The following is a 25,327-nucleotide window of genomic DNA, read 5'->3' on the forward strand; positions in this document are numbered from 1 at the left end:
TATATATATATATATATGCCACTATCAAACTGATCAGTGGTCTCAAAAGCCTTTAATCCCAGGACTTGGGAGGCAGAGGCAGGTGGGTCTCTGAGTTCCAGGCCAGCCTGATCTATAGAGTGAATTCCAAGACAGCCAAGGCTACATAGAGAAACCCTGTCTTGAAAAAAAAAACAGGCAAACAAACAAAGTCCACTAACAGGAATGAATAATGGAGCATAGGTGACTTCCCTACCCTCTACTCAATGTTGTACTGGCTGGTTTTGTGTGTCAACTTGACACAAGCTGGAGTTATCACAGAGAAAGGAGTCTCAGTTGAGGAAATGCCTCCATGAGATCCAGCTGTAAGGGATTTTCTCAATTAGTGATCAAGGGGGAAGGGCCCAGTCCATTGTGGGTGGTGCCATCCTGGGCTGGTAGATCTGGGTTCTGTAAGAAAGCAGGCTGAACAAGCCAGGGGAAGCAAGCCAGTAAGTGACATCCCTCCATGGCCTCTGCATCAGCTCCTGCTTCCTGATCTGCTTGGGTTCCAGTCCTGACTTCCTTTGGTGATGAATAGCTAAGCTGAGTAAACCCTTTCCTCCCCAACTTGCTTCTTGGTCATGATGTTTTGTGCAGGATAAAAACCCTAAGACAAATATTAATGACATTATAAACTGACCAGTAATCATCAAATGTCTCAGAGGTTTTATTTTTAGCAAGGTAAGAACAATAAAAATGGTATGTACAAATTGGAGCTGGAGAAATGGCTCAGTGGTTAAGAGCACTGGCTGCTCTTCTAGAGGTCCTGAGTTCAAATCCCAGCAACCACATGGTGGCTCACAACCATCTGTCATGGGATCTAATGCCCTCTACAGGTGTGTCTGAAGACACTGTACTCGTATACATTAAATAAATAAATCTTTAAAACTAGATATTCACTATTATTTATGTGCAATTGCATGCGTCTATATGAGGAGGCCAGGGGGTGCCAGATCCCCTGTGAACTGCTTAATGAGGACTCTGGGAATCCACCTGAGATCCTCTGCAAGAACAATGTGTGCTCTTAAGCACTGACCCATCTCTCCCTCTCAGATTTTATTTTATTTTTTTGAAATTAAGTTCTGGTGTAAACACACGATACAACCCAGGTTGACAGTGAATCTCACAATCAGCTTAAGACAATTGTTCTCAAATCTTCTCTCTGTCCCTATTTATCGACATCTTACTTGGCAGCGCTCCCCCTGGTTCCCACACTAATCCCAAGGCAGGGGTCTTCCTGCCTCCACTGTCCCTCAGATAACTGGGCCTGGAGGCGGGTCAGGTCACTTGAAGCCTGCTTGAGACGGCTCCCATGTTCAGAGTGAGCAAGGTGGACTGGATGGGGTGACCACACGCCCTCTGGGTTCACTTGGCGTTTTTCTCGTCTTACGTAAGTTCAAAGTTCTCTGTGTTGCAGTCTCCAGAGAGAAGATCCTTACCAACTCAAAGTCGCCATTGTCATCTGCTGGTATCTGTGTCAAAAGAAGGGGTGTAGGAGCCAGGGTGCCTGATTTACGGTCATCCACACTTTGCACCTGGGAGTAAGGCGTTCGCCACAACTCCTGCCCTCTCCCCAACATACACATTTATTTTAGGGCATGAGGGTGTACATCGCATGTGCCACAGCAGAAATCAGAAGACAACTTTTCAGGACTCAGTTCTCCCCTTCTGTCAAGTGGGTCTTAGGAATTGATCTCTGGTCCTCAATCTTGGCAGCAAGCCCCTTTACCCAGCATGGAGCACATCTCTGGGGCCCTCATTTCAGTCTGTGTTCGGTGGTGGCTGTTGTTGTCTTGCTGGTATGAATGAAGAGGTATGCTCTTCCTGAATTGCTCAGACCGGCCCTGAACTTGCTATGAAGCCCAAGCTAGGCTTGAACTTGTATACTTCCTGCCTCTGCCTCACAAGTAGGTAGGTAATGATTATAGGCCTGTGATGCTACAACCCATCTTCCTTTAACTGGCATCCTCTTGAGATGCAGACTCATGTAGCTCAGGTTGGCCTTGACTTACAATGTCACCCGGGATAACATTGAAATTCTGATCCTCCTGCCTCCAACTCCCCAGGGCTGGGTTTGCAAATATAGCAAGTATACACCACAATTCCCTCTCTTCTTTCTTTTAATTGTTTATTTACTTGATTGTTTTAGGGAGTCCCTCTCTCTCTCTCTCTCTCTCTCTCTCTCTCTCTCTCTCTCACACACACACACACACACACACACACACACACACACACACACACACACACACAATTTCTTTTATTTACCTGCTTGTTTTAGGGGGTGCCTCTCTTATTTATTTCTCTTTTAAGTGTATATTTATTGACGTTCTTGTATTAGGGGTGCCGGGGCTGGAACCCAGGGCTTCCCGCAAACTGCTCAGGTGCTTGCAAAAGAGTTACTCTATAGCCCTAATGGAAGCTCGATCCCGGCGGACCTCACCATCCCCAAGGAACTTTTTTCCAAGTTGGAGTAGCCACGCCCCTGCCGCATCCCGGCGGAGGGATTCAGAGCATAGGCACGCGCCACACGCGATTTGCGCGTTGATTGGCTGGCGAGGGACTGGCCCCACATCAGCCCAGGTCGCGGCGCCGCGAAGAGCCGGCCTGAACGGCAGCCAATTACATGACATTCCGGTGCGTGGGCTGCGCCTCTCAGCCAATCCGGAAGGGGATCCCGGTAAGGGCGTGCCCAATCAGAGCAGAACAGAGAGGCGGAGCCTCCAAAGACCCGGAAGGTTAGGCGCTGCTTTCACCTTGACAACCTGACAGCCGAAACTTGGGTACCCTAGACCCTAGCCCTGGGTAAATGCCCGAGATTCTGAGAAAATGCTTTCTTTAAAAAAAAATTATTTGGGGCTGGAGAGATGGCTCAGCAGTTAAGAGCACTGACTGCTCTTCCAGAGATTCTGAGTTCATTTCCCAGCAACCACATGGTGGCTCACAGACCATGTGTAATGTGTTCTGGTATGCATGAAGAGATCGACAGTGTAAATGTAACATAAATAAATAAATCTTAAAAAAATTTTTTTTGGAGAAACTTTGTTTCTCGAAATTTGCATTATATAAGAATTTTTTCTCTTACAGTATATTTTGATCACATTTCCCCTTCCCACCAAGATATTTATTTTTTAAATTTATTCCGAAACACAGGGTCTCATGCAGTGGAAGCTGGCCTGAAAAATAGCTATGTGGCTGATCCTCCTGCCTCTACCTTCCATGTGCTGGGAGGTTGTCTCACCTCCAGCATGCCAGGTGAGCACTGTACACATTGACCTGCATCCTCAGACAAAAAAAAAAAAAAAAAAAAAAAAAAAGTTTAAGACATCTGCGTACTCAGGTATGCATGCTGAGCTAAGATGGGGCAGGCCCACGGATGGAGGACCTGGGGATTCTAGGGAACCCACTCAGCCCAAAACTTGACATTATGGTCCAGGGGACAGTGACAGAGGCCTGAAGTAGAGTGGGGTTGGGTCACCAGAGCAGGGGACTGTGTCAAATGGAATAGGGTGAGGTGACTCTGTAGAATATCAACGGCAGCTTTTACCCACTGTCTCCTCTGCATGGCCCTTTGGTAAGTGAAAGCAGGGGCCCTTTAAGTGAACCCAAGTGAAAGCAGGTACCCTGGCTTCCACCTTCCCCATCCCAGCTAGTACAAACACGTGTTTGTACTTGACACAAAATAGACCTGAAGGGTTTACAGCCTTCTTGTTTAATCTATTGCTGGGTGGGGGTGGGGGTCAATCTCCTTCGTACAATGAGTACGAAGCCAGCATTGGCTATCCAAGTGAGACCTTATCAAAAAATAAATAAATGCAACTAGCAAAAAGCTCCGAATGCCACACTTCGTCCTGGCATGAAAAGGGGCGGGGATTTTGTCCAGCCTCCAGGACGGTGGTCTGAGAGCTTTTGGCAACCAGGTCCAGAGGGACCAGGCACTGTTTGCTGAGGTTGTGTCTCAGCCTCTAGGACTCTAGGCTTTCTCTTTTATTGACAAAGACAATCCTTTAACAGTGCCTGGTCAGCCAGAGGGAGCTGAGGGAGACATGGAGACAGGGTGCTTGGCTGTCACTCAGAGGAGCAGAGTGACCAGATTTCCTGGAAACCCATTGTTGCAGCATCTCTCCCTTCATTTCTCCCACAAAAGCAAGAACACAGGAAGCATTTCACCCACAGGTCAATATTTTCAGGGACCGTGGCCCATGTCCACCCCGTACTGTCTGGTCTTAGGGATAGTGTGACTCTGGTTATGGTGGACTATCACAGGATGGCCGCTTATTAAAATTCTGAAACAAATCCTGCAGGGATGAACGACTTTTCCAAGGTCTAGGTGGGGTCACTTCAGGCAGTAGGCCCTTCAGCATTACCTGTTGAGGGTAGATGAAGAGATGCTTCTAGGATAGGTGAAGAGATAGTCTTCTGGTCTAGTGATCCCCTTCCTTTGAGTGCCCAAGGCTCAGAGGGTCACAGGGTAAAGGCTGTGACTGAGGGCTTTACTCACACACTTGGTAAATTTTATTGCCCTCTTCCGGTAGAAGGCACTGGCATCATGGTGTCTGTGAGGTGTGTGTGTAGATGGCTCAGTGGTTAGTGGTTAAGAGCACTGATTGCTCTTCCAGAGGTCCTGAGTTCAAATCCCAGCAACCATTTGGTGGCTCACAACCATGGGATCTGATGCCCTCTTCTGGTGTATCTGAAGACAGATACAGTATATTTATTATATGCAAGTATTTATTTTATGTAAGTACAGTGTGGCTGTCTTCTGGTGTGTCTACACCAGAAGAGGGCATCAGATCCCATTACAGATGGTTGTGAGCTACCAAGTGGTTGCTAGGATTTGAACTCAGGACCTCTGGAAGAACAGTCAATGCTCTTAACCACTGAACCATATCTATAGCCCCAGAGAATTGTTTTAAATCATCAATTTTGTGGTGGTGCATGCTTTGAATCATGAGCTCAGGAAGCAGAGTTTGAGGCCAGCCAAGGCTGCATAGTAAGATACCGTCTCAAAATGTAAAAACCAGTATTACTGTTAATGGTAAGTTGTTTATAAGCACTTCTGTTTATAATCCTGTTTATTTCTTCTTTGATAATTTCATGCAGGTGTACATAATATATTTTTGTTGTATTCACTTCCCATGCATATATGGTAAATAGGTGGGTACGTGTGTACCAGAAAGACAAACTTAGGGGAGTCAGCTCTCTCCTTCCACAACCTGGGTCCCAGGGATCAAACTTGGGGTCTCATGTGACCAAAGGGAATAAGGAAGTAAGAAGGCAGAAAATAAGAGACTGCAGGCTCTGGTTTCTGGAAGTGTTGCACAAATCGGACAAGCCTTCGGGACCAAGGGTATGACCCCAGGGTCTCCACTGGCAACTTGTGATGCAAGGTAGACGTTAAGAGCTAAGGGAGTCCGACTTCCCACAGGAGAGCCGAATGCACTGGCTGCAAGGAAGAGCTTCAGAATCTTCATACCTGGTAGGCCTGCAAGGTATAAGGCCAGGTACACCCAAAGACTGAAAAATCTCAACTGTCTAGAAGCACGCTAACTCTGGAGCACATGTTGGGTTAAGGGTACAGGCACTGATCCCTGCAGCGCTACAGGGTGCCACCTGCCTGCTGTCACCACTAGCTGAAGCCAAAAACTGGCAGAAGCCAGAGCTCCAGCCTTCCTCCACTGCCCACCAAGGCCACCACCACACCCCAGGATTTTTAGCAACTAGAGTCTTGGCCCTTAATGCTTAGTAGCTTCCAAATACTTCACATCGGATCCTTATCTTTGCCCCCGTGGTTTCTACCCTAACCTCTCTGTGACTCTTCAGCAGAACTTTGTTGCTGTCCGAACATGTGAGCAAACACACACACACACACACACACACACACACACACACACTACAATTTTTTTAAAAAACTTTAAAATGGGCTGGAGAGACGGTTCAGTAGTTAAGAGCACACTGACTGACTGGTCTTCCTGAGGTCCTGAGTTCAAATCCCAGCAACCACATGGTGGCTCACAACCATCTGTAATGAGATCTGATGCCCTCTTCTGGTGTGTCTGAATACTTATTATATATAGTAAATAAATAAATCTTTTTTTAAAAAAAAGATGAATCAAAAATAATTTTAAAATAGCCGGGAGTTGTGATACATATCATTAATCCGAGGACTGGGGAAGCAGAGGCAGATGGGTCGCTGTCAGTTCAAGAGCAGCCTAGTCTACACGGTGAGTTCCAGAACAACCAGGGTTACACAGTCAGAGCCTGTTGAGCACCGACTGCTCTTCCATAGGTCCTGAGTTTCCCAGCAACCACATGGAGGCTCACAACCATCTATGAGATCTGGCACGCTCTTCTGGTGTGTCTGAAGACAGCAGCAATGTACCCATATACGTGAAATACATAAAATCTTTAAAAGCGATAAAGAAAATAAATAGAAATAAAAAGGATGGTGCTGAAGAGATTGCACCCCAATTCCTAGCACCCACAGAGTATCTCTCATCTGTAACTCCATGAGATCCAACGTCCTCTTCTGGGCTCTGAAGTCATTGCATGTGTATAGTGCCAAAACATATGCAGACAAAACATTCATACATATATATTTTTCAAGTAATCGTTGAGTCAGGAGAGATGGCTCAATAGTTCTTGCTATTCTCATAGATGACCTGGGTTCACTTCCCAGCATCCATATGGCTCTGTAACTGCAGTTCCAGGGCCTCTGACCCCCTCTTCTGACCATCAGCGGCACCAGAGACACACAAGGTATACATACATCCATGCAGGCAAACCAGTCATACACCTAAGATAAAAACAAAAACCAAAAACATAAAATGACTCTCTAATGCTGGAAGTTACCCCAAGTGCTTAACCGAGGTGAAGAAATCCATCCAAGAGTCCAAACAACATTACAGTAAACATTTATTAAGCCGCAATGGTCACAATATTTTAATCCAATTCTTAAAGTCGATCTATGAAGACCTCTAACACCAAGCCAGTGATTAATAAGAGGAATGTATCCATCACTTCGCAAAAAAAAAAAAAAAAAAAAAAAACTAAAACTAAGCCTGATGCTTTTTTCCTATATATTCGTAGAATCAGCTTCCCAACTAATGTTTGCGTGTGTGCCTGTGTGCACACACCCCACTATGTTCACAAGAAATGGCTTTCTATTGTGTCAAACTAAATACTATATAAAATTTCTAAGCCAAGACACAAAACAGGAAGTCAACTGTCAAGAAGTCAATTGGTTTAAAAAAAAAAAAATCTGCAGCTAAAAACAGGGAAATAATTACCTCATGGGGTATTTAACTGCACACTAATCACTGTCACGGAGAAATTAATTTAATTGCAGGATATTCAGAGATTTATCACAGATGCAGACAAGAAACTGACAGAACAGCGAAAGCTCAAAATCTGCAGAGACATTGGGCGGAGCAAAGTCAGTCCTGCCATCAGCTGCCATAGCTGTCCAGGTGACAGGAAGAATGTGCCACCAGGACAGGAAGACGGGTTCTCCTTGTCTGTCCTAGCTATGGAGGGACCACCAAAGAGCAAAACACAGAAGGATGCAACAGCCGGAAGCTTGCTGATGCCAGCCAGGACATATTGGAACTTGTCCAGTGGCAAGGCTAAAACCAAATATACATACAAACAATTCACAAGCGAGGAGCCCAAGTACATAAAAGACATTACAGAATAGTCACAGGTTGCTTTGAAAATCATCTTCCATGCTGGGGTCAGAGCTCAGGACTTGAAAAATTAAAAAAAAAAAAAAAAAAAAAGTGCTGGGAGGGTCCGCCTTGGAAATTCCTTGTAGCTACAGGTGCGCACCAGGCACAACAATGCTGGCTTTCTGGGCATGGTGGTGCACACCTTTAATCCCAGTACTTGGAGGCAGAGGCAAGCAGGTCACCCGAGATTGAGGCTAGCCTGGGCTAGAGAGACCTGGTCTCTGAACAGACCAAAGCAACAGAGGTGGTGAAGAAGGGAAATGCTTCAAGCTGCCCGCTAACCCACAAGATGGAGAGCCTGCTTCGTTAGAGTCTGTGCTGACTCTTGAACAGCTGAGTTTGTTTGCTGAGATAGGGTCTTGCCATGTGGGCCAGGATAGCTTTTAACACCTTCCTGTCCACCTCCCAACCGAGTTCTGGGTCTGCAAGCCCACAGGGCTTCCTGGTCATACTATTTACGTTCTCATGAGGTGCCTAGAAAAGACACACCGTCCGGACCACACATCTACAGCTCAGCTCCTAGCCTCGTGGTCTGCTGAGCTTCATTTCCAGGTTGCCTCTTAGGGTTGTCCCTGGATCACTTTTATGAATAGAGGACCCCATCATGATTCACAGGGCCAGCAGCGAGGACACTCTTTTCTGCACTTCTGCCAGTAAGGACAGGGCAAAGCCTCCACAAAGGACCCAGAGGGTGGAAGATGCTGACAACGGAAAGTGAGTCTGTGAAAGGTGTCTGCGTGCTCTACCAACAGCCTCCCGACCGGAACAGGGATGAAATCACTATATAAACACTGACCACAGGCTGGGACGGGGCTAATTTGGTAGAATGCTTATGTAATATGCAGGAGGCCCTGGGTTCCATCCCCAGCATTGCACAAAGCAGTGTCTCTAATCCTAGCATTCGGAAGGCTCAGTATCAGGAGTTTAAGGTCATTCTCTGCCACACAGCCTGTTGGAGACCAGCCAGGAATACAAGAGATGCCATCTCATAAACCCAAAACCATAGGGCTGGAGAGACTGCTCAAGGGCCAGAGCACTGGCTTGTTCTTCCAAAGAACCTGGGTTTGGTTTTGATTTCCAGCATCCACAAGGCAGCTGACAAGTGCCACTCTAATTCCAACAGATCTGACACCCTCTTCTCCCCTCTGCAGGCACCAGGCACATACATGGTACACAGACATCCAAGCAGACAAAACACCCATATACGTTTAAAAAAAAAATCAAAATAGAACACCACCACCAAAAATCACCAACCCAAATACCCTAAGTTAAGCCCAGTACACTTCAGAGGCAGCCAATGTAACATCAATCCCGCCCTTAATAAAAACAAGTACTCAAATGTGAGAAAGGACCACCAAGGAATTAACAGTGACTTTGAGACAGTTAAAATCCTTACACTAAAAAACAAGAAAAAAAATGTATTTATTGGGGCTGAGGGGTGGGAAGCCACAGCCCATGTGTAGAGGAAAACCTGTGGGAGTGGCTTGTCTTCTTTCACCAAGTTGGTTCCAGGAATCAAACTCAGGCTTGGTGGCAAGCACCTTTCCCCACTGAGCCATATTGCCTGCCCCTTCATTATAATAGATGCCTAGCAGCTGCCATCAAAACGTTTCTTTATCAAGTTATTGGGTTAAGGAGGAGTTGTGCGCAGCCCTGAAGATAAGGCATGACATAAGGTAACCAAAATACATCTTTCCACATACAAAAGAGATGGTGGGGAATGGGGGGGGGGGGGGGCAAGAAGCTGCACACTTCCATGGAATGAAGATAGAAAAAGAAAAAAAATTAACTACGGGGGGGGGGGGAGATTACATCCAAACAATGCTAGGCATGGTGGCCCAAGGCCTTTAATACTAGCATTCAGAGGCAGATGGGTCTCTGTGAGTTAGAGTGCAGCTTGGTCTACACAAGGAGTTCTAGGACAGCCAGCGCTATGAGGAGACCCTACCTTAAAAAAAAAAAAAAAAAAAACAGACAAGGTAAAATGCATGCATCAAACACCAAACGTCATGAGGTTTTCAAAACAAAAAAGCTACTAGAATTTCAAGTAACACTCTACTGTGGTTCGTACATTCTTCCACTTAAATGAAGGCATCCCAGGACTGGATTCTATAAAGTGCTCTCTTAACACGCACAGACCATGCTCACCCCAAGGCTGGCATACTATGGGAGTGTTGTCTCTACAGCTGTCATTCCTGTGCTCCGGGGGTGGGGTCAGGAGGATCAGAAGTTTAAGGCCAGTCTCAGCTACTTAGTAAGTTCAAGGCCAGCCTTAAATACATGAGACCCTGTCTCAAAAAAAAATCATAATTAAATGTAAAAATTAAAATGAAGGCATCTTGTGTATGTATATACATGAATATATATCGTGTACATATACACGTATATTCAACTATAAAACTGGCTTTAGAGTCTACATTTGGTCAGGTGGAAAAAAATATTGCAGATTTTTTAACCTTTTTTTCTTGCTATTGTTTGGAGATAAGGCCTCAATAAATAATGCTGCCTGGCCTGGAATTCACTATATAGACCAGACTGGCCTCAAACTCAGATGTGCCTGCCTCTGAACCTCCTGTGCTACTATACCCGGCTTTTGGTTTTGCTATGTAATCCTGACTGGCCTGGAATATACCACTTAGACCAGGCTGGCCTTAAAATAGCAGCAATCCTCCTGCCTCTACCTCCTGAATACATGGATTGCACACTCAGCTACAGTGGACAGTATAGGACCCAACCTAGAACATCTCAGTGGCCACTGAGGAACCAAGACAAGAGCAAGAATGTTCAGCTTTATAGAGAGCAACTGTCCCCTAGCCATCATCTGCAAATCAATCTTTAGTATGATATGGCTGGACATCTGGAAGGAAAGACGACATTAGCCACCAGCATGCCCCTTCCCTGGCTACTTACACCCTGTGCTGCAAGTAGATTTGTCTCTAAACAATATAATCAAAGTGTTTCAAACCACAAGTTGTGGGTTTTCAATGTTTGGGAAGAGATTTCCCCAGTACAAGTTCCAGAAGGAAATTCAGGAAAGTGAGAGTCCCACACTGTCCCCTCAACAACAGCGGTCTCTCCCTCTCTTAGCAACATCCTCAAAGACCCAAATCTGTGTGGCAGATACCAAAGACAGAATTTCAGAGACACACAGCACCAGAGCTGGCATTAGCTGGGTCCCTCCACCAAGGTCTGCCATGAGAGCCGACAGGTGTCTCTGCCAAGCTGAAGTAGGAACTCAGCGGCTCCAGGGTTCATGGAAGGACTTAGTCCTCACAGGCGACCCTAGTCCTATCCTTCAAAAGCCAGCTTGCTTTCCACAGAATGCTGGCAGAAAGGTCTCTGCACCCAGAGCTTCAGCTAGAACAGCAATGCCCTGGACCCCAGACTTAAAAAGCACTTAACACACAATTATAGAAATTTCAGGACAAACAATTCCGATCTCAAGGTTGCCTGTGCCTATGAATGTTCTAGAAGGAATGAAACGAAGGGTGTTACTGGCCATGAACGGTTCTTTTTTCTTCTGTGGTCCTGAGTAATTAGAAGCAAAGAAAACAAAAAAGCAAACCCCATCAGGGTCCAGGTGGCTATCTGGGAATGTGAAATTCAGCTGGATTCTGGAATGATCTTCAGGGCCCACCCAGAAGGGCTTAGCATCAATCTCCAAAGACAGTTTGCAGCTCCATCCACGTACTTTCTTTCTGGAAAGGTTAGGGTTAGTCTACATTGAAGTCCAGAGAGGAGAACTCAGGACGTCTATGGGTACCTTCATTCAGAAATATAATGGTCAGGGGTCGGGGTGGGCTCAGCATCCCCAGCACCATACAAAACAGAAACATGAAGGAACACAACGGACAGCAAGCTCACGGGGTCCCTAGGACCCGAAACTCTGAAGCCTAAGTGTTCACAATATCAAGACACAGCACTTGTTAACCAGGTCACCACCAACCCCAAAAGACATAAAAGAAAGGTCACATTTGGGAAGACGAAGTTACACTGCTCAAGCCACCGGCCAATTTAAACCTCCTTAAAACGTCAAGTGCTTCCTTCAAAGTACTGATAAACTTGACTCTGTCTGCCTTTATTTAAAAACCTTACAAAAGATGTAATTAAATGTTTGGAAAAAAAAATCAACTTTATGTTCTATGCACAGATAAATTTATCTGACTACACAGCTAACAGGGGTAGATCCGTTGTTTTAAAAATGTTTTCCCACTGGCAAGCGACGTTAAGTTCTCTCTCCTCCGATGGCTCCTAAGGATGACACAGTGGGAGAGACCAGGCTTGGCATTTTTGCTCAGTTTATTGGGAGGGTTGGGGTTTGGTGGGGTTGCCAGCTCTTCTCTTCTTTTGCTGTCTTCTGACGTCACTAGCTGGTTGGACGGTCAGGCAGCTGACCTTCACTTGTCCTTGGAGCGGTCGAGGTTCTCGAGCACCCGGTTGAGGCGGATGTTGAGCAATCTCACCTGGTTCTCCAGGTGTTCCAGCTTCTCCTCTACACTGGGGCTGCAGAGGCCACCAGGACTGCCTCGCCAGTAGCCCATGGGCCCCGTCATGAAATAGATGGCCACCACGATGCAGAGCGGCAGCACGGCGTGCTCAGGGTCGCCCTCGTACTTATGGAGGATATACACGCAGGACATGGAGAACAGGATGACGCGCACGAGCCAGAAGAAGCGGCCAAACACCAGGTGGAGGAAGCTGAAGGTGAAACCCAAGGTCAGGGACAAGAACCAGTAGGCCAGGAGAACCACACCAACCAGCACCAGGGCCCGGGCGGGGCTGTTGGACACAGAGGCTGGGCTGAAGTACTGTGACAGGTTGGACACTGTAAAAACAGAGGACAGGGTCAGTTATTCCCACATGGTCAGGATCTTCTCTGTAAGCAGCTAGGACAGCTGAGCTCTGGTAACCAACCGGTAGGCTCCTGTCACAACCCAACACCACAGAAGCAAAATAAAGCAAATCCTTGCGGGAAGCACAGGTGGCCTCTCGGGACTATTAGCCTCCTCATGAGTTTCAAACAGCTCTTATAGAGCTGGAGAGACGGCTCAGTATTTAAAAGCACTGGCTACTCCTGCAAGACACCCAGTTTGATTTCCAGCAAGCGCGTGGTAGTTCCCGACTACCTGTAACTCCAGAGGCAGGGGAACGTCAGACAGATCCTTGGGTTCTGCAGACGTGAGGTGCACAGATGTGCATGTAGACAAAACACCCATTAACGCAGAAAAATGATAAATCTCGAAAAACAGTTTTACACGCTGGGCAGTGGTAGCTCACGCCTTTAACACCCGCAGATGGATTTGTGAGTTTGAGGCTAACCTGATCTACAGATGAGTTCCAGGACAGTCAGGGCTGCACAGAGAGACCCACTTTTATAAAAATGGTGCTGGAGTTCAAACTCAAGTCCTCATGTCCACAAGGAGCTGTCCCCGCAGGATGGTTACAGTGGCTCTCATCTGTCAGCCCAGCACTCAGGAAGCTGAGGCAGGAGGATCAGATGCTCAAGGTCACCCTTGGTTCTACCATAGTGAGTTTAAGGCTAGTGTGGCACAAAGGGGGCGCCATCTCCAAAACAAAGCAAATTTACAACCACAAAACCAAAAGTAACAGCAAGACGAACAGTAAAAATGATTACACCACTTTGAGGTGGGATGGGGAGTCCTCATGTAGACCAGGCTGGTCTTGAAGTCACCGAGATCTGCTTGCCTCTGAGTATGAGGATTAAAGGCATGAGCCACCATGCCAGGGTAAATGTCACTCAGTAACTAGACCAGTAGAGCGTCTCTATATACCTCAAAGCTCACTGCTAGCAAACCGATCTGCGCTATAACTAATACTCTAAAAACTGATGGGGAACAAAGTGCTTGGGAGCTGGGAGCAGCCACCTTGAAGATGGCCCTGGTTCTGAGCTTGAGTTACGGTTCCCAAAGGCCTTCGGGTGCCCTGCAGCTTAGTTAAACCAAGACGGAGACTCACAGCACAGAAACAAGGTAATTCACTCTCAGGTGATCGCAGCTGGCCAAGTTTCCGCAGTGATGCCTAGGGTCCTGAGCTATCTTGCTCTGTTGTTTCCCAGCCCGGGCTGCATGCAATTCCTTGCAATGTGGTTTTCTCTCCACAGGACTCCCTGCCCAGGGATGGTAACCCGGAGTTGCACAATCCCAGCAGGTCATGGCTGAGGCAGCCTCGCAGGATTGCACACGGTTGCAATGTTTGGTGATATGTTGACTCAGCTTGGTCCCAAGGGGGCTGCGTGCCTCACACACAGCATTCTGAGGGCCACCTCTCTACCTTCTCTTCACTACCTGAGTAGCAAGGAGCCAAGACCTGGTGTGAGGCCTTTCAAAGGCTGAACTCTGTGATTCAAGGCTGGAAGTGGGGTCAGTGGTGAAGAGCAGACAATTGTGGTGATGTGTGAGCCCCGGCCTGTGCAGCCTGGCTCCACCATGAACCCTGGTCCTCGATCTGTAAAGAAAGGATGCCCAGGGCTAACAGATTCTGAGGGGATCCTGTTACACCGCTATAACGGTTTTCTGGCTCTGCTGCAACTGAACCCCCACACACCAGGTAGCTGATGATCATTAGACGGTGAGATTCATCTCCTCTCCCAGTTCCAAAAGCCAAAAAGTCCAAGTCCAGGGCTGTGCAGCCAAAGCCCTGCTGTCCTCTGACTCCTCCACTCCTTTCTCTCTACTGACTGTGTCTCTGGTTATGCTGAAACATGGCCCTGAGCATACCTGCGAGAGAGCTCTAAGGAGCCTCTGCCTCTTCTGCCTTCTTCTGGCTTCCGGGGGCTCCATGTGGCCCAGAGCATCATCACTGTAGGCTCTGCCCACCTTTTTTTTTGTCTTTGTAATAGCACTGGCCATCCTGGAACTTACTATATAGATCAGGCTGGCCTCAAACTCACAGAGATCCACCTGCTTCTGCCTCCAATGTGCTAGGTTTAAAGGTGCGCTCCACCACTTCCTGGGTACCCCCACAGCTTTTAAAGTTTCACAGACCACAGGTTCAGCTATGGAAGCTAAAATGCTCCTTCCTCCCTGTGATGCTCCCTACCTTCAGCCCTCTCCCGTACTCTCAGCTGGGGGGGACACAGAGACTCCCTACACAGAGAGACTGCCCCTTAAAACAAAAGCACGCCACCCAAATTCCGAGTATGCGCATTCCCGTACCTACCGTCAAGCCCAAGGACTTCTAACAGCTCCATCCAAATTTTCCATAATGTCTCTAAGAACATGTCCACTCCCTGAACAAACCGCTCGGTCAGCCTGGATAGTAACTGCAGGGATGAGAAGACAGTAAGGAATCAACCAATTCACTGTCGCCCCAAGCCACTCGGTTTCTGAAGTATGAGTTCCGGAGAGGACTCGACAGAAAAACAGGAGCTGCCTCATATCATAAGCAGTCTGTAGCCAAATGGCAAACTGCACTTACCATTTCTCCTATCGTTCTGCTGGCTCTTGGTCAGGGTGTCTGGCTCCTCTGCCTGGGAGTTTCTGTACTCAAGATGCTTCCCTGGGCAGTTGGTTCTCTAAAGGACCACCTGACCATGAAGCCTGAGCCCATGCTCTAATTTGAGCTCCTGCCTCCTCTCCTTATCTCTTGAATGCTGCCTAGTTTCCTGTCAACTTGGCACAGCTGGTTTCGTCAGAGAGGGACAGACCCTCAAAGGAGAAAATGCCTCCCAAAGATTAAGCTTGTAGGCAAACCTTGTAGGGCATTTTCTTAATTAGCGATTGATGTGGGAGGGTCCAGCCCACTGTGGGTGGTGCCATCCCTAGGCTGGTGGTCCTGGGTTCTACACAAAGCAGGCTGAGCAAGCCATGGGAAACAGGCCAGTTAAGTGGCACTCCTCCATGGCCTCTGCATTGGTTCCTGCCCCCAGGTTCCTGCCCAGTTTAAGTTCCTGCCCTGACTTTCTTTAATGATGAAAGCATAATTCAGGGCTGGAGAGAGGGCTTAGTGGTTAAGAGCATTGACTGCTCTTCCAGAGGTCCTGAGTTCAATTCCCATGGTGGCTCACAACCATCTGTAATGAGATCTGAAGCCCTCTTCTGGTCTTCAGTGTACTAACATAAAATAAAATAGAAGAAAGCCTAAGTCAAATAAACCCTTTCCTCCCAGGTTGCTTTGGTCATGGTGTTTCATCACAGCAAAAGAAACCTTAACAGTGATATTATATACACGTAGCATATAACTCAAAACTAGGGCTAGGGATGTAAGTTTTCCTAGCGCGCGCGCGCACACACACACACACACACAATAAAACTAATCTTAAAAAAGAAAATCATGAAAAACAAGGCATACTGGTGTTCGCCTTTAATTTCAATGCTCCAGGGTATACTGTGTGAGTTCAAAGCCAGCCTTGTTTTTCCCAGCTGGGAAATGGGACCAAGAGAGGATGCAACAACACCGGAAGCTGAAGAGGCTCATCACGTTAGGTCACCTGGTCTAGTCAGAGCAGTGAGCGACAGGGTGGCAAGGCTTCAGGGAGGGCAAATCCAAACCAGAGGTTCTTTCCTTGGGCTATACACTGGACAGGAGGGAGAGGACATGCCAGGGCAGGTCCCCACCCTTTCAGTCACACGCCTGTCCCTCTGGCAAAGCTAGACACACGAGGAGACTCAGGGTTTAGGGAATTGATGGGGTTCTCCTAAATTTGAATGTGAAGTCTCTGACACCCACTGAGGGAACGTTTGAAGACATTGAACAGGCCTTTAAGGAAGTCATTTGCTGACAATAAGACCAAGTCTAATAGGGCAGAGGTGTGTCAGTGGGACAGGTTTGTCATCCCAGCTACTCAGGAGGCTGAGGCAGGTGTGTGGAGGGTGTGTGGGGTGGGATAAGGGGAGTGTCTCTGCCCACACCAGGGCTGGCAGAGTGACAAGCTAAAGTTCCCATGATCCACAAGAGGCAAGAGGAAGGAAACCCAGTTCAGCACAACTCAGCAGCGGGGGTTGATTCAACCGTCTAGAGTCTGACATCACGAAGTTTATTTTAGGCATATTTCAGTACAGTGCAATTTGCAAGGGAGGTTTCCTGGTGTAAAACAATCCTATGTGTACAAGGAGGCATGATAATTACATCAAAATCATTCTCAAAGTACATGTCACTCCTTTCCATGAAGATGGGCTTCACGTGTTTGCTTTTTTTTTTTTTTTTTTTTTTTTTTTTTTGAGACAGGGTTTCTTTGCAGACCAGCCTGGTCTTGAAATCACAGAGATCGGCCTACCTCTGCCTCCTGAGTGCTGGGACTAAAAGTGTGAGCTATTATTTTCTTAATGGCCTAGGGGAGCGTCTGGTGTGGTCTCCCTCATACAGTCACACAGAAGGCACAGGAGTCATCTGGGCTATCAACCACCTCTGGTCCTGTTTGTGGGAGCCTGGGGAAACCGCTGGCCATATAGAAAATGCAGAGATCATCTAGACTATTGGGGTCCTGGTTGTGGTAGCTTGGGGGGAAACAGGCAGGCATCGCCTGGCCCTACACGTTAGCAACCTCCATTCCCGGCCCTCTGGGCACAAAACAGGTTATACAAAAAGAACATGTGTGTAACATGCCTGGTTTCCCCAGTGCTTACCCATGAGCACAAGGACCTTTGTGTTCTCAAACAGGCAGGAAGATTGCAAAAGTTCAAACCCTGCCTTGAGCTACTGAACTCGTCCCAGGCCAACTAGGATGCATTAGTTAGAGCCTGAGAATAAAACAGTTGGGGGTGGGTGTAGCTCAGCGGTAGAATATTTGCCTAGCACCCATGAGGTCCTGGGTCTTGTTAGAAAAAAAAGAAAAAAGCCAGACTGTGGTGGCTCACACCTTTGATACCAGCACACGGGGAAGAGGCAGGTGGATCTCTGTGAGTTCAAGGCCAAGCAGGGTCTACAGAGTGAGTTCTAGAACAGCCAGGGCTACCACAGGGAAATCCTGGGTTGGGGTGGGGGGGGGACAAAAACAAACAAAAGAGCTAATGTCAGAGACACACAGAGAGGGAAGAGCCCTGCAGGCACATTCATAGCCTACCAGAAAGATGACCTCAGATTTCTGGCTTCAAAGCAGTGAGACCAGCACTCTCTAGTTCTGAGCACACATGGGGTACTGGCTTCCTGGTGTGTGACAGCAAGCCCAGAGCCCCGAGGCGGAGCCAGTGGATACCAACATGGAACAGTAACTATGTGGCTGGCCAACAGAGGAGGAGAGCAGGCTGCCCTGAAATGAGGTGTTGCCACCAAAGAAAACAGGCGGAAAAAATAATCAGATAAAAAGTGCTTAGGGGGAGAAGCACCCAGGGAATGGGGTTCTCAGGATTAAAGTCAGTTCACAGCAGGCGCCTTTACCTTCTCAAGGGCAACTTTCAAATCCTGACTTTCCCGCTTTTACCCATTCAGGGCTGGGATTTCCCAACGTGCCCGGCTTTATTTCTTTTTAAAGTTAGGTCTCATGTGTCCCCCCCCCCCTGTCTCAGTGGCACCCACGCTCCACCCAACACCACCCCTGCATCAGCCTCCTGGCTGCTGAGATTGCAGGCATGCACTACTGTGGCCTGGCTGCTTTTCACCTCAGCCCCTCCACCATGTCCCTATACTTTACTCCTAGGGGATCTGACACCCCTTTCTACCATCCAAAGGCCTGATGTGCGTGCGCTCACTTGCTCAAGTTCCCACACAACCACACATACACTCATTATTAAAAATAAATCTTTTAAAAAAGCGGAGACTGCTCGAAGAACGACGACAGGCATGGTTCAAGTGATGCGAGCATGCTCATACATGCACATGCACACAGACACACAGACGTGCACACACACGTGCACACACAAGGAAATGTGAATACCACTTGAATATTGTAAAATATTATTACAGTAGATACAAGTTTCCTGGGTGGGATGATGTTTGTAGACTGTGCAGATCTCTTGTCTTATTTCAAATGGTTTAAAAAACAAAGCAGGGGGCTGGAGAGATGGCTCAGTGGTTAAGAGCACTGACTGCTCTTCCAGAGGTCCTGAGTTCAATTCCCAGCAACCACACGGTGGCTCACAACCATCTGTAATGGGATCTGATGCCCTTTTCTGGTGTGTCTGAAGACAGTGACAGTGTACCCACATACATAAAATAAATAAATCTTAAAAAAAAAAAAAAAAAACCCTCATTAAGTATGTATGTGGTGCGCATGTAGAAAAACCGAAAATCTGAGCGGCACATGAAGGCAGCTGAAGGTGTTCGCTATCCCTTCAACTTTTCAGTGTTTCAGAAGTGAAGAAAGAAAGGAGAAGAGTCAGGGGGATAGCTCAGTGGGTAAAAGAACTTGCCACTATGCCTGACAAAAAAATGGAGACTCCCTCCCAAATTGTCCTCTGATCTCCGATCACACAAACACTGTGGCTGGCATACACACAGACACACACACACACACACACAGAGAGAGAGAGAGAGAGAGAGATGTGAAGAGGAGACATTGTATCTGGTGGTTGAGTCACCATGAGTGTCCAGGCCTCCTCTGTCAGCTCATACAGGAGGCGATTCAATGACCTTCAATACTGCTGCTCAAATGAGTAGGGTGGGAGAGAAAGGACCAGGGAGCTGTTCATTCTTTTCCTCAAACTACATCCCTGCAAGCAGCAAGGGGGAAGGTTCCATAAAAACGAAACAGACCAATTAACTGTTCAACTGAAGATTAGCAAAGGAAAAAAAAAAAAAAGGCCCCAGGAAAGGCAGGACCAGAGTTTACATGGTACAGCTGCTCATGGGACATCAGGAAAGGAGTCTAGCACACCTAGAGGACAGCTTGGTCACATCTTTCCACATTAAAATTTCAAGAGGAAGGTGGAGAGGTAGCTCAGCAGTAAAGCACTTGCTGTTCTTGCAGAAGCCGTGAGTTCAGATCCCAGCACCCACATCAAGCAGCTCACAACTCCCTGCAACTCCAGCTCAGGGCACCTACACACACACACACACACACACACACACACACACACACGCACACGCACACGCACATGCACACACGCACGTACACACGCACACAGGAGCTCGCTCGCAAATAAAAGTAGCCAGGCAGCGGCGGTATACTTTAATCCCAGCACTTGGAGACAGAGGCAAGTGGTTCTCAGAGTTTGAGGCCAGCCTGGGCTACACAGAGCAACCCTGTCTTGAAAAAAAAAAAATCAAAATAATAATAATCCCCTTCTTAAAGTCCTTTTGATATCTCGTAGCCCAAGATGGCTTCAACTCACTGTGTAGCTGAGGCTGACCTTCATCTACCAATCCTCCTGCCTCCACCTCCCCAAATGCCAGGATTATAGGTGTATATTACAGGAACAGCCTGGCAACATGTCCCCTTTTAACATGTATAGCAGAAGCTGTCTGTGTACACACACAAGAGTTTGCACACAAGGGTCCTGCTTTGGTCCCATCTTAAAGGACACACCCCAGTGGACTCCATCACACGCAGCCTTCGCTCCCTGCAACCCTTCAAAAGCAGCCGAGCAGGCTGCCGAGACTGGACTCACAGGGCAAGCAGGGTCTGGTCCCCTTTATGGAAAAACCCAAATAAGAAAATCTGTGGAGATGGAGACGAACAGGTAGGTACCTGGCTGCAGGGGATACAGCAGTTGCTTAGTCTATACTGAGTTTCCTTTGGGAGCAATGGGTGTGTAACCCTTGCCCCATGCTTGCAGCTACAGAGCTGAATGAAGACAGGAAATTGTGGATCGATGTGTATTTTATTACCATAACTAGAAAAAAAAAGAAGGAGCTAGAGTTATAGCTATGTTAGTACTGTGCTTGCCTTTATTCACGGAGAAGCCCTGGGATCAATCCTAAGTATGCCACGAGCTGGGTACAGTGGCTCATGCCTCAACACCCAGCACTTAGGAGGGTTGGGAGTTCAAAGCCAGCCTAGGAAAGGTTCACTAAGCAAGCATGAGGACCTCAGTTCCGATCCCCAGCATTCACCTAAAAAGCCAGGTATGGCCATGTATCACGTAACCACAGCGCTGTAAGAGTGGAGACAGGAGGATTGCTGTTGCCAGAGTGGTTCTAGGTTAAGTGAGGGAATAAGGCAGAGAGGTTTGAATTTGAAACCAGCCAGGGCTACACAGTGAGACCCATGTGTGTGTGTGTGAGAGAGAGAGAGAGAGCGAGAGAGCACGTGTGCAAGAGAGCCTCTCATTTGGGCAGAAGAATCTGGAGAGTTGGGTGTGAGAGGGTTGGAGATACTAGGAACTGAATACTTACTTGCTCAGTGGGAGACAGGAAATATTTACATATGAAAGGCCATTGCCCAGTATGATGTAGTGAGAATCTTGGTTTCTTTAGAAAACACAGAGTTATGTTTTGGTTTTAATCCTAGGTGTGGGGATATGGGGCTGCTCCGAAGCAGGTGACTATGATTCGCCTTGTGCTCTAACAGGGTTGCGGTTTAGTCAGCCGCAGATAGTTTCTGTGAGTCTGTGATATCTGGAAGTCTAGGGACTTTTCAAATGCTAGAGCCCGGATAGGTGTGTGGCTGGTTGGTGGTTGGATACTGTTGGCTGCCATCTGTCAAGTAGCCGTGGACAAAGAGATGAGGAGACGAAATTATATATCCTGAAAGATCAAATCAAACTTGCCCCCAAGGAACTCAAGGCCCCTAATCAGCAGGAAGTGATCTAATGATAATGAAGACCCTTTTCTCTATCCTTTTTTCCCCTAATATTGGCATTCCTTCTATGCTCCGCCCAACAGTTACCTGGCAACAGCCAGATAGGCCTGGCTCCCCAGCCAAGTTCCTGACCCACCTTTCCTCCTCCCTCCCCCACCTCTCTTCTTCCCCCTCTCCTTTTCTTCCCAAATCCTAAATAAACTAGATTCTACATCGTACCCATTGAGTCCTATGGCTGGTACCTCAGGAGGAAGGGATACCTCAGCATGAGCCAGCAGAGGCACCCCTCCTACCTCCACCATACCCTGCTCTGTAAAGCCTATCCTGGCTCTATTATAAAACACAACATCCAGTGTTGGGGGTTGAAAGGAAAGAAGTTAAAGGGGTGGAACAGAGGAAGGAACCCACAAAGTAGCAAATGCCAGCTATGTAGTAGAGTGATAACTCCTTCATCCATTGTAAATTATTAAGTAGACTAAGACTCCAGTGGTAGCCCAACCCTGAGTGCTTAGCCTGCAGGAGATTGAGAGTTCAGTCCCCAGAATCCAAAACTACTGCTGCTATAAAAGTAGTGAGCAGTTAGTGCATGAATATTTGTTATAAGTTTTCAAACCACCAAGGAGGCTGGAAAGATGGCTTGGTAGTTAAAAATTCAGGTTTGGTTCCCAGCTCTGGGGCATCCAATACCCTCTTCTGGTTTCTGTGGGCAACTGCACACTCATGAATAATCACACACAGCCACACAAATACACATAATTAAAAATATGGAGAGATGGCTCAAAGGTTAAGAGTGCCTGCTCTTCCAGAGGTCCTGAGTTCAATCCCAGCGAACACTTGGTGGCTCACAACCATCTGTAATGAGATCTGGTGCCCTCTTCTGGCCTGCAGGCACACATGCAGGCAAAACACCGTACAGATAATAAGTAAATCTTTATAAATAAAAATACACAATACATAATAAAAATACAGCCGGGATTGACTGCATACACCTTTAATCGCAGCACTTGGGAAGCAGAGGCAAGTGGATTGCTTCTGATTTAGAGAACAGCCTGGCCTACAAGAACAATCTTTGAGAGCCAGGATTCGGAGGCCAGGAAGGAACCAGCGGCATCAACACATAAAAGAACTATTTCCATCCCCAGTTAACAGGCAAGAGAAACTGAGGTTTAAAACTTCGAAGCCAGGGACCCGCAAATGGCTCTGCCTTAAATGAAAGGTGCTTGCCCCAGGCTTGATGACCAGATTCTCAAGACCGACAGTGGTCGAAGCAGAGAACTTTAAAGATGCCTTAAAGCTGTCTTCTGAATTTTGTACGTACATGTGCACACAGGCGCACTCAATCAACAAATAAACAATATAAAGAAAATATTTAAAAGTCACTGAGACTGGGGAGGTATAGCCCAGGTGATAAAGAGCTTCCGGTGGAACCATGAGGACCTGGGTTCAAGTATAAGGACTCGAGTACAATTCCAAGAATACCTGAAATCAGGTGCTGAGGAACTGGAGTAGGAAGATCCCAGAGGCCCACTGGCCAGCCAGCGTGGCCTAATCTTCAAACTTCCGGGCAATAAGATAACTTGTCTCAAAATACAAAGGTGGATGGCTCCTTAAGTTGAATACCGGAGGCTGACCTCTGGACTCCACACTCACACACACCAAGTGAAGTTACCGGCCTAACCTCATCCGGCCCCAACTTGGACCCAAAGTTCTCTGGACTCCACAACTCCGAGACCAGAGACCAGGAAGGAAACGAGAGAAAGGCAAAAAGAACCGCGTGCATCTTGACTTCTCTTTTCTCAGCACGGTGTAACTAACGTAGGTGCCACGGCGGAGCTGGGAGAAAGCTCCTTAGTGGAGGGGCCCATCTTAGTCCTGGAGACCCTAGGCTCCCAAGCTAAACCAAAAGCTCCAAACCAAAAGGTTCCCCATCCCCACCCCAAACACACAGTAGGCTATCGGGTTGCCAAAGCAATAGCTCAGACCCCATCACTCCCTGGAAAGGAGAACTCGGCCCAGATATCTCCGAGGCAAGGGGTGAAAGGCAGAAGGCCCATGCATGAGGCCGGGCCGCGCGGGGACCCGGACGTCCCCAGTGCTTGGCTCATAGTGGTCGACCATTGAGACGCGGAGGGTAGCGCGTGGGCGTCACGCGCTCCCGGGGGCCCCGCTCGGTCCCGGCTGCAGCAGGCCGCGATCGTCCCCAGCCCGGGTGCCCCCCCCCCCCACAAACGGTCTCCGGGCCCGGCAAGGTGACCGCGGGCGCGCCGCCCACCTTCTGAGCCGCGCGCACGTTGTCCTCTCCAAAGAGGCTGCTCACGCTCTGGGAGAAGCTGTTCGTCGCGCGCCGGTGGCTGTTCTTTTCCGCAGCCCCGCGGCCCCGAGCCCCCTGCGCTCCAGGAGCCGCCAGCGCCAGCAGCAGCAACGCCAGAAGTAGAACCGGCAGCAGTACCCGCAGCCCGACCCGGGCCCGGGCCCGGGACTCCTGGGACGCGCGCGCGCCCATGTTCGGCCACGGGAGGAGGGTCGCAGGGCTGAAAAGGGGAGAGGGCGGAGCACACGGCCAGCGAGGGCTCCGGGCCGCACCGCGTGGGCGCGCCGTCGCCCCGCCCCGCCTTGCAGCCCCGCCCCGCCCCGCGTACTAAGCCCCGCCTCCCGCCCGCTGCCCCCGGGAGGCCCCCCTCCCCTGCACCCCTGAAGCTGATAGTAGCGACTCTTCTGCATTCTTCTGCAGAGCAAGCCGGGTTTGCAAAGGCTCTCTCCGGGTCTGGACCGGTTCCTTGCAAGCGTTTGAAAAACCGAAGAGCAGGTGTGTGTCACCTCCCCACACCCCAAAAGCAGGCCGCGGGAAGCACGCGTTTTCTTTCTTTCTCTGGTCCCTCCTGCATTGATGGCATTTCGGAGCCATCAAGTGCTTGGAGAGGAGAAGCTTGGCGATGGGACATGATGTGAGAGGAGGGAGAGCCGGAGCAGCGGTTTAGCTTCGTGCAGTCCCGCATAAAGGATTTGATGGGATCAGGGGTGTTCCTCAGGACTTGTCAAAAGAGGTTGGGAGGGGAAAGGTGTCTAGAGTTGGTCACTCCAGACAATTCTGGTATCAGGAAATACCCCGCGTCACCTACAAGGACTTAAAGGAGCCAAGGCCTAGAGTTCAAATTTACAGGTGTGTAGGGATGAGAGGAATTTACAATCCACAATTCAGGGCTTCCTACAGGAAAAACTACCGGGCGGCTTATATATGAACCTCCATGACAGTCAAGAAGACCCGAGGTGTAAGCACTTGAAAGATTTAAGAGCCACAATAATCGTATTACCGGCAGGGCATCAGTTGTGCATTCCATCCCTAGAGAAGCTAAGGGAGAAAGGCTAGACTGACAGCCAGCCTAAGTTATACCGAGTCCTGGTACAGCCTTTCCTAAACAGTGGGACACTGTTTCAAATAAGAGGAGGAGGAGGAGAAGGAGCTGGGCGGTGGTTCAGGCCTTTAATCCCAGCACCAGGATGCAGAGACAGGTGGCTCTCTGATTTCCAGGCTGGCTTGGTCTACAGAGTGAGTTCCAGAACAGCCAAGACTACACAAAGATATCTTGTCTGGGAAAATTAATTAATAATTAATTAATTAATTAAATGAGGTACAGTTGAGTGGTTGGAAGCAGGCAAGGGGAGAGCAGAAATCATATAACATTTTTAATTTATAATAATCAAAAGCTAAGGGATGGTTCAGGTCTGTTACTCCAGCCACTAAATGCTGAGGTAGGAAGGGAGGAATAAAGTCAAGGCCTGACTAGGCTATGGAGTAAGGTCTGGGACAACCAGGGCTACATAGGAAAAAACACTGTCTCAAAAGAAAAATGAGATTGAGAAAGAGAATCAGGAAGGAAGGAAGAAAAGAAAGAAAGAAAGAAACTTAAAGAGGGGCTGCTAAGTGGCTCATCAAGTAAAGATATTG

General features: G+C 48.1%; 1 protein-coding gene across 2 annotated transcripts; it reads right to left on the reverse strand.

Annotated features, from left to right (window-relative positions):
• Positions 1-11,728: 11,728 nt before the first annotated feature.
• On the reverse strand, positions 11,729-23,895 carry BRI3BP (BRI3 binding protein). Of its 2 annotated transcripts, XM_080941469.1 has the most exons (4): positions 23,654-23,895; positions 14,921-15,027; positions 14,483-14,573; positions 12,322-12,570 (listed from the first exon to the last, which is right to left on the reverse strand). In XM_080941469.1, exons 1-4 carry the CDS (start codon positions 23,882-23,884, stop codon positions 12,463-12,465), a joined length of 537 nt encoding a protein of 178 aa, XP_080797595.1. In that variant the 5' UTR covers positions 23,885-23,895; the 3' UTR covers positions 12,322-12,462. The 2 variants fall into 2 exon arrangements, with proteins under 2 accessions (XP_080797594.1, XP_080797595.1); XM_080941468.1 differs by lacking the exon at positions 14,483-14,573 and having other exon boundaries at positions 11,729-12,570; positions 14,925-15,027.
• Positions 23,896-25,327: the final 1,432 nt, after the last annotated feature.

The sequence above is a fragment of the Micromys minutus genome (genome assembly GCF_963924665.1).
Source record: "Micromys minutus genome assembly, chromosome: 29".
Classification (NCBI taxonomy): domain Eukaryota; kingdom Metazoa; phylum Chordata; class Mammalia; order Rodentia; family Muridae; genus Micromys; species Micromys minutus.

What these genes read in the sequence shown, in the direction of transcription:
- BRI3BP (XM_080941468.1), bottom strand. Translation starts at nt 23,884, where the DNA reads ATGGGCGCGCGCGCGTCCCAGGAGTCCCGGGCCCGGGCCCGGGTCGGG. An exon ending in ACGTGCGCGCGGCTCAGAAG is followed by an intron (nt 15,028 to 23,653) that starts GTGGGCGGCGCG and finishes TCATCCCTGCAG; the next exon opens with TTACTATCCAGGCTGACCGA. An exon ending in AGAAGTCCTTGGGCTTGACG is followed by an intron (nt 12,571 to 14,924) that starts GTAGGTACGGGA and finishes CTGTTTTTACAG; the next exon opens with TGTCCAACCTGTCACAGTAC.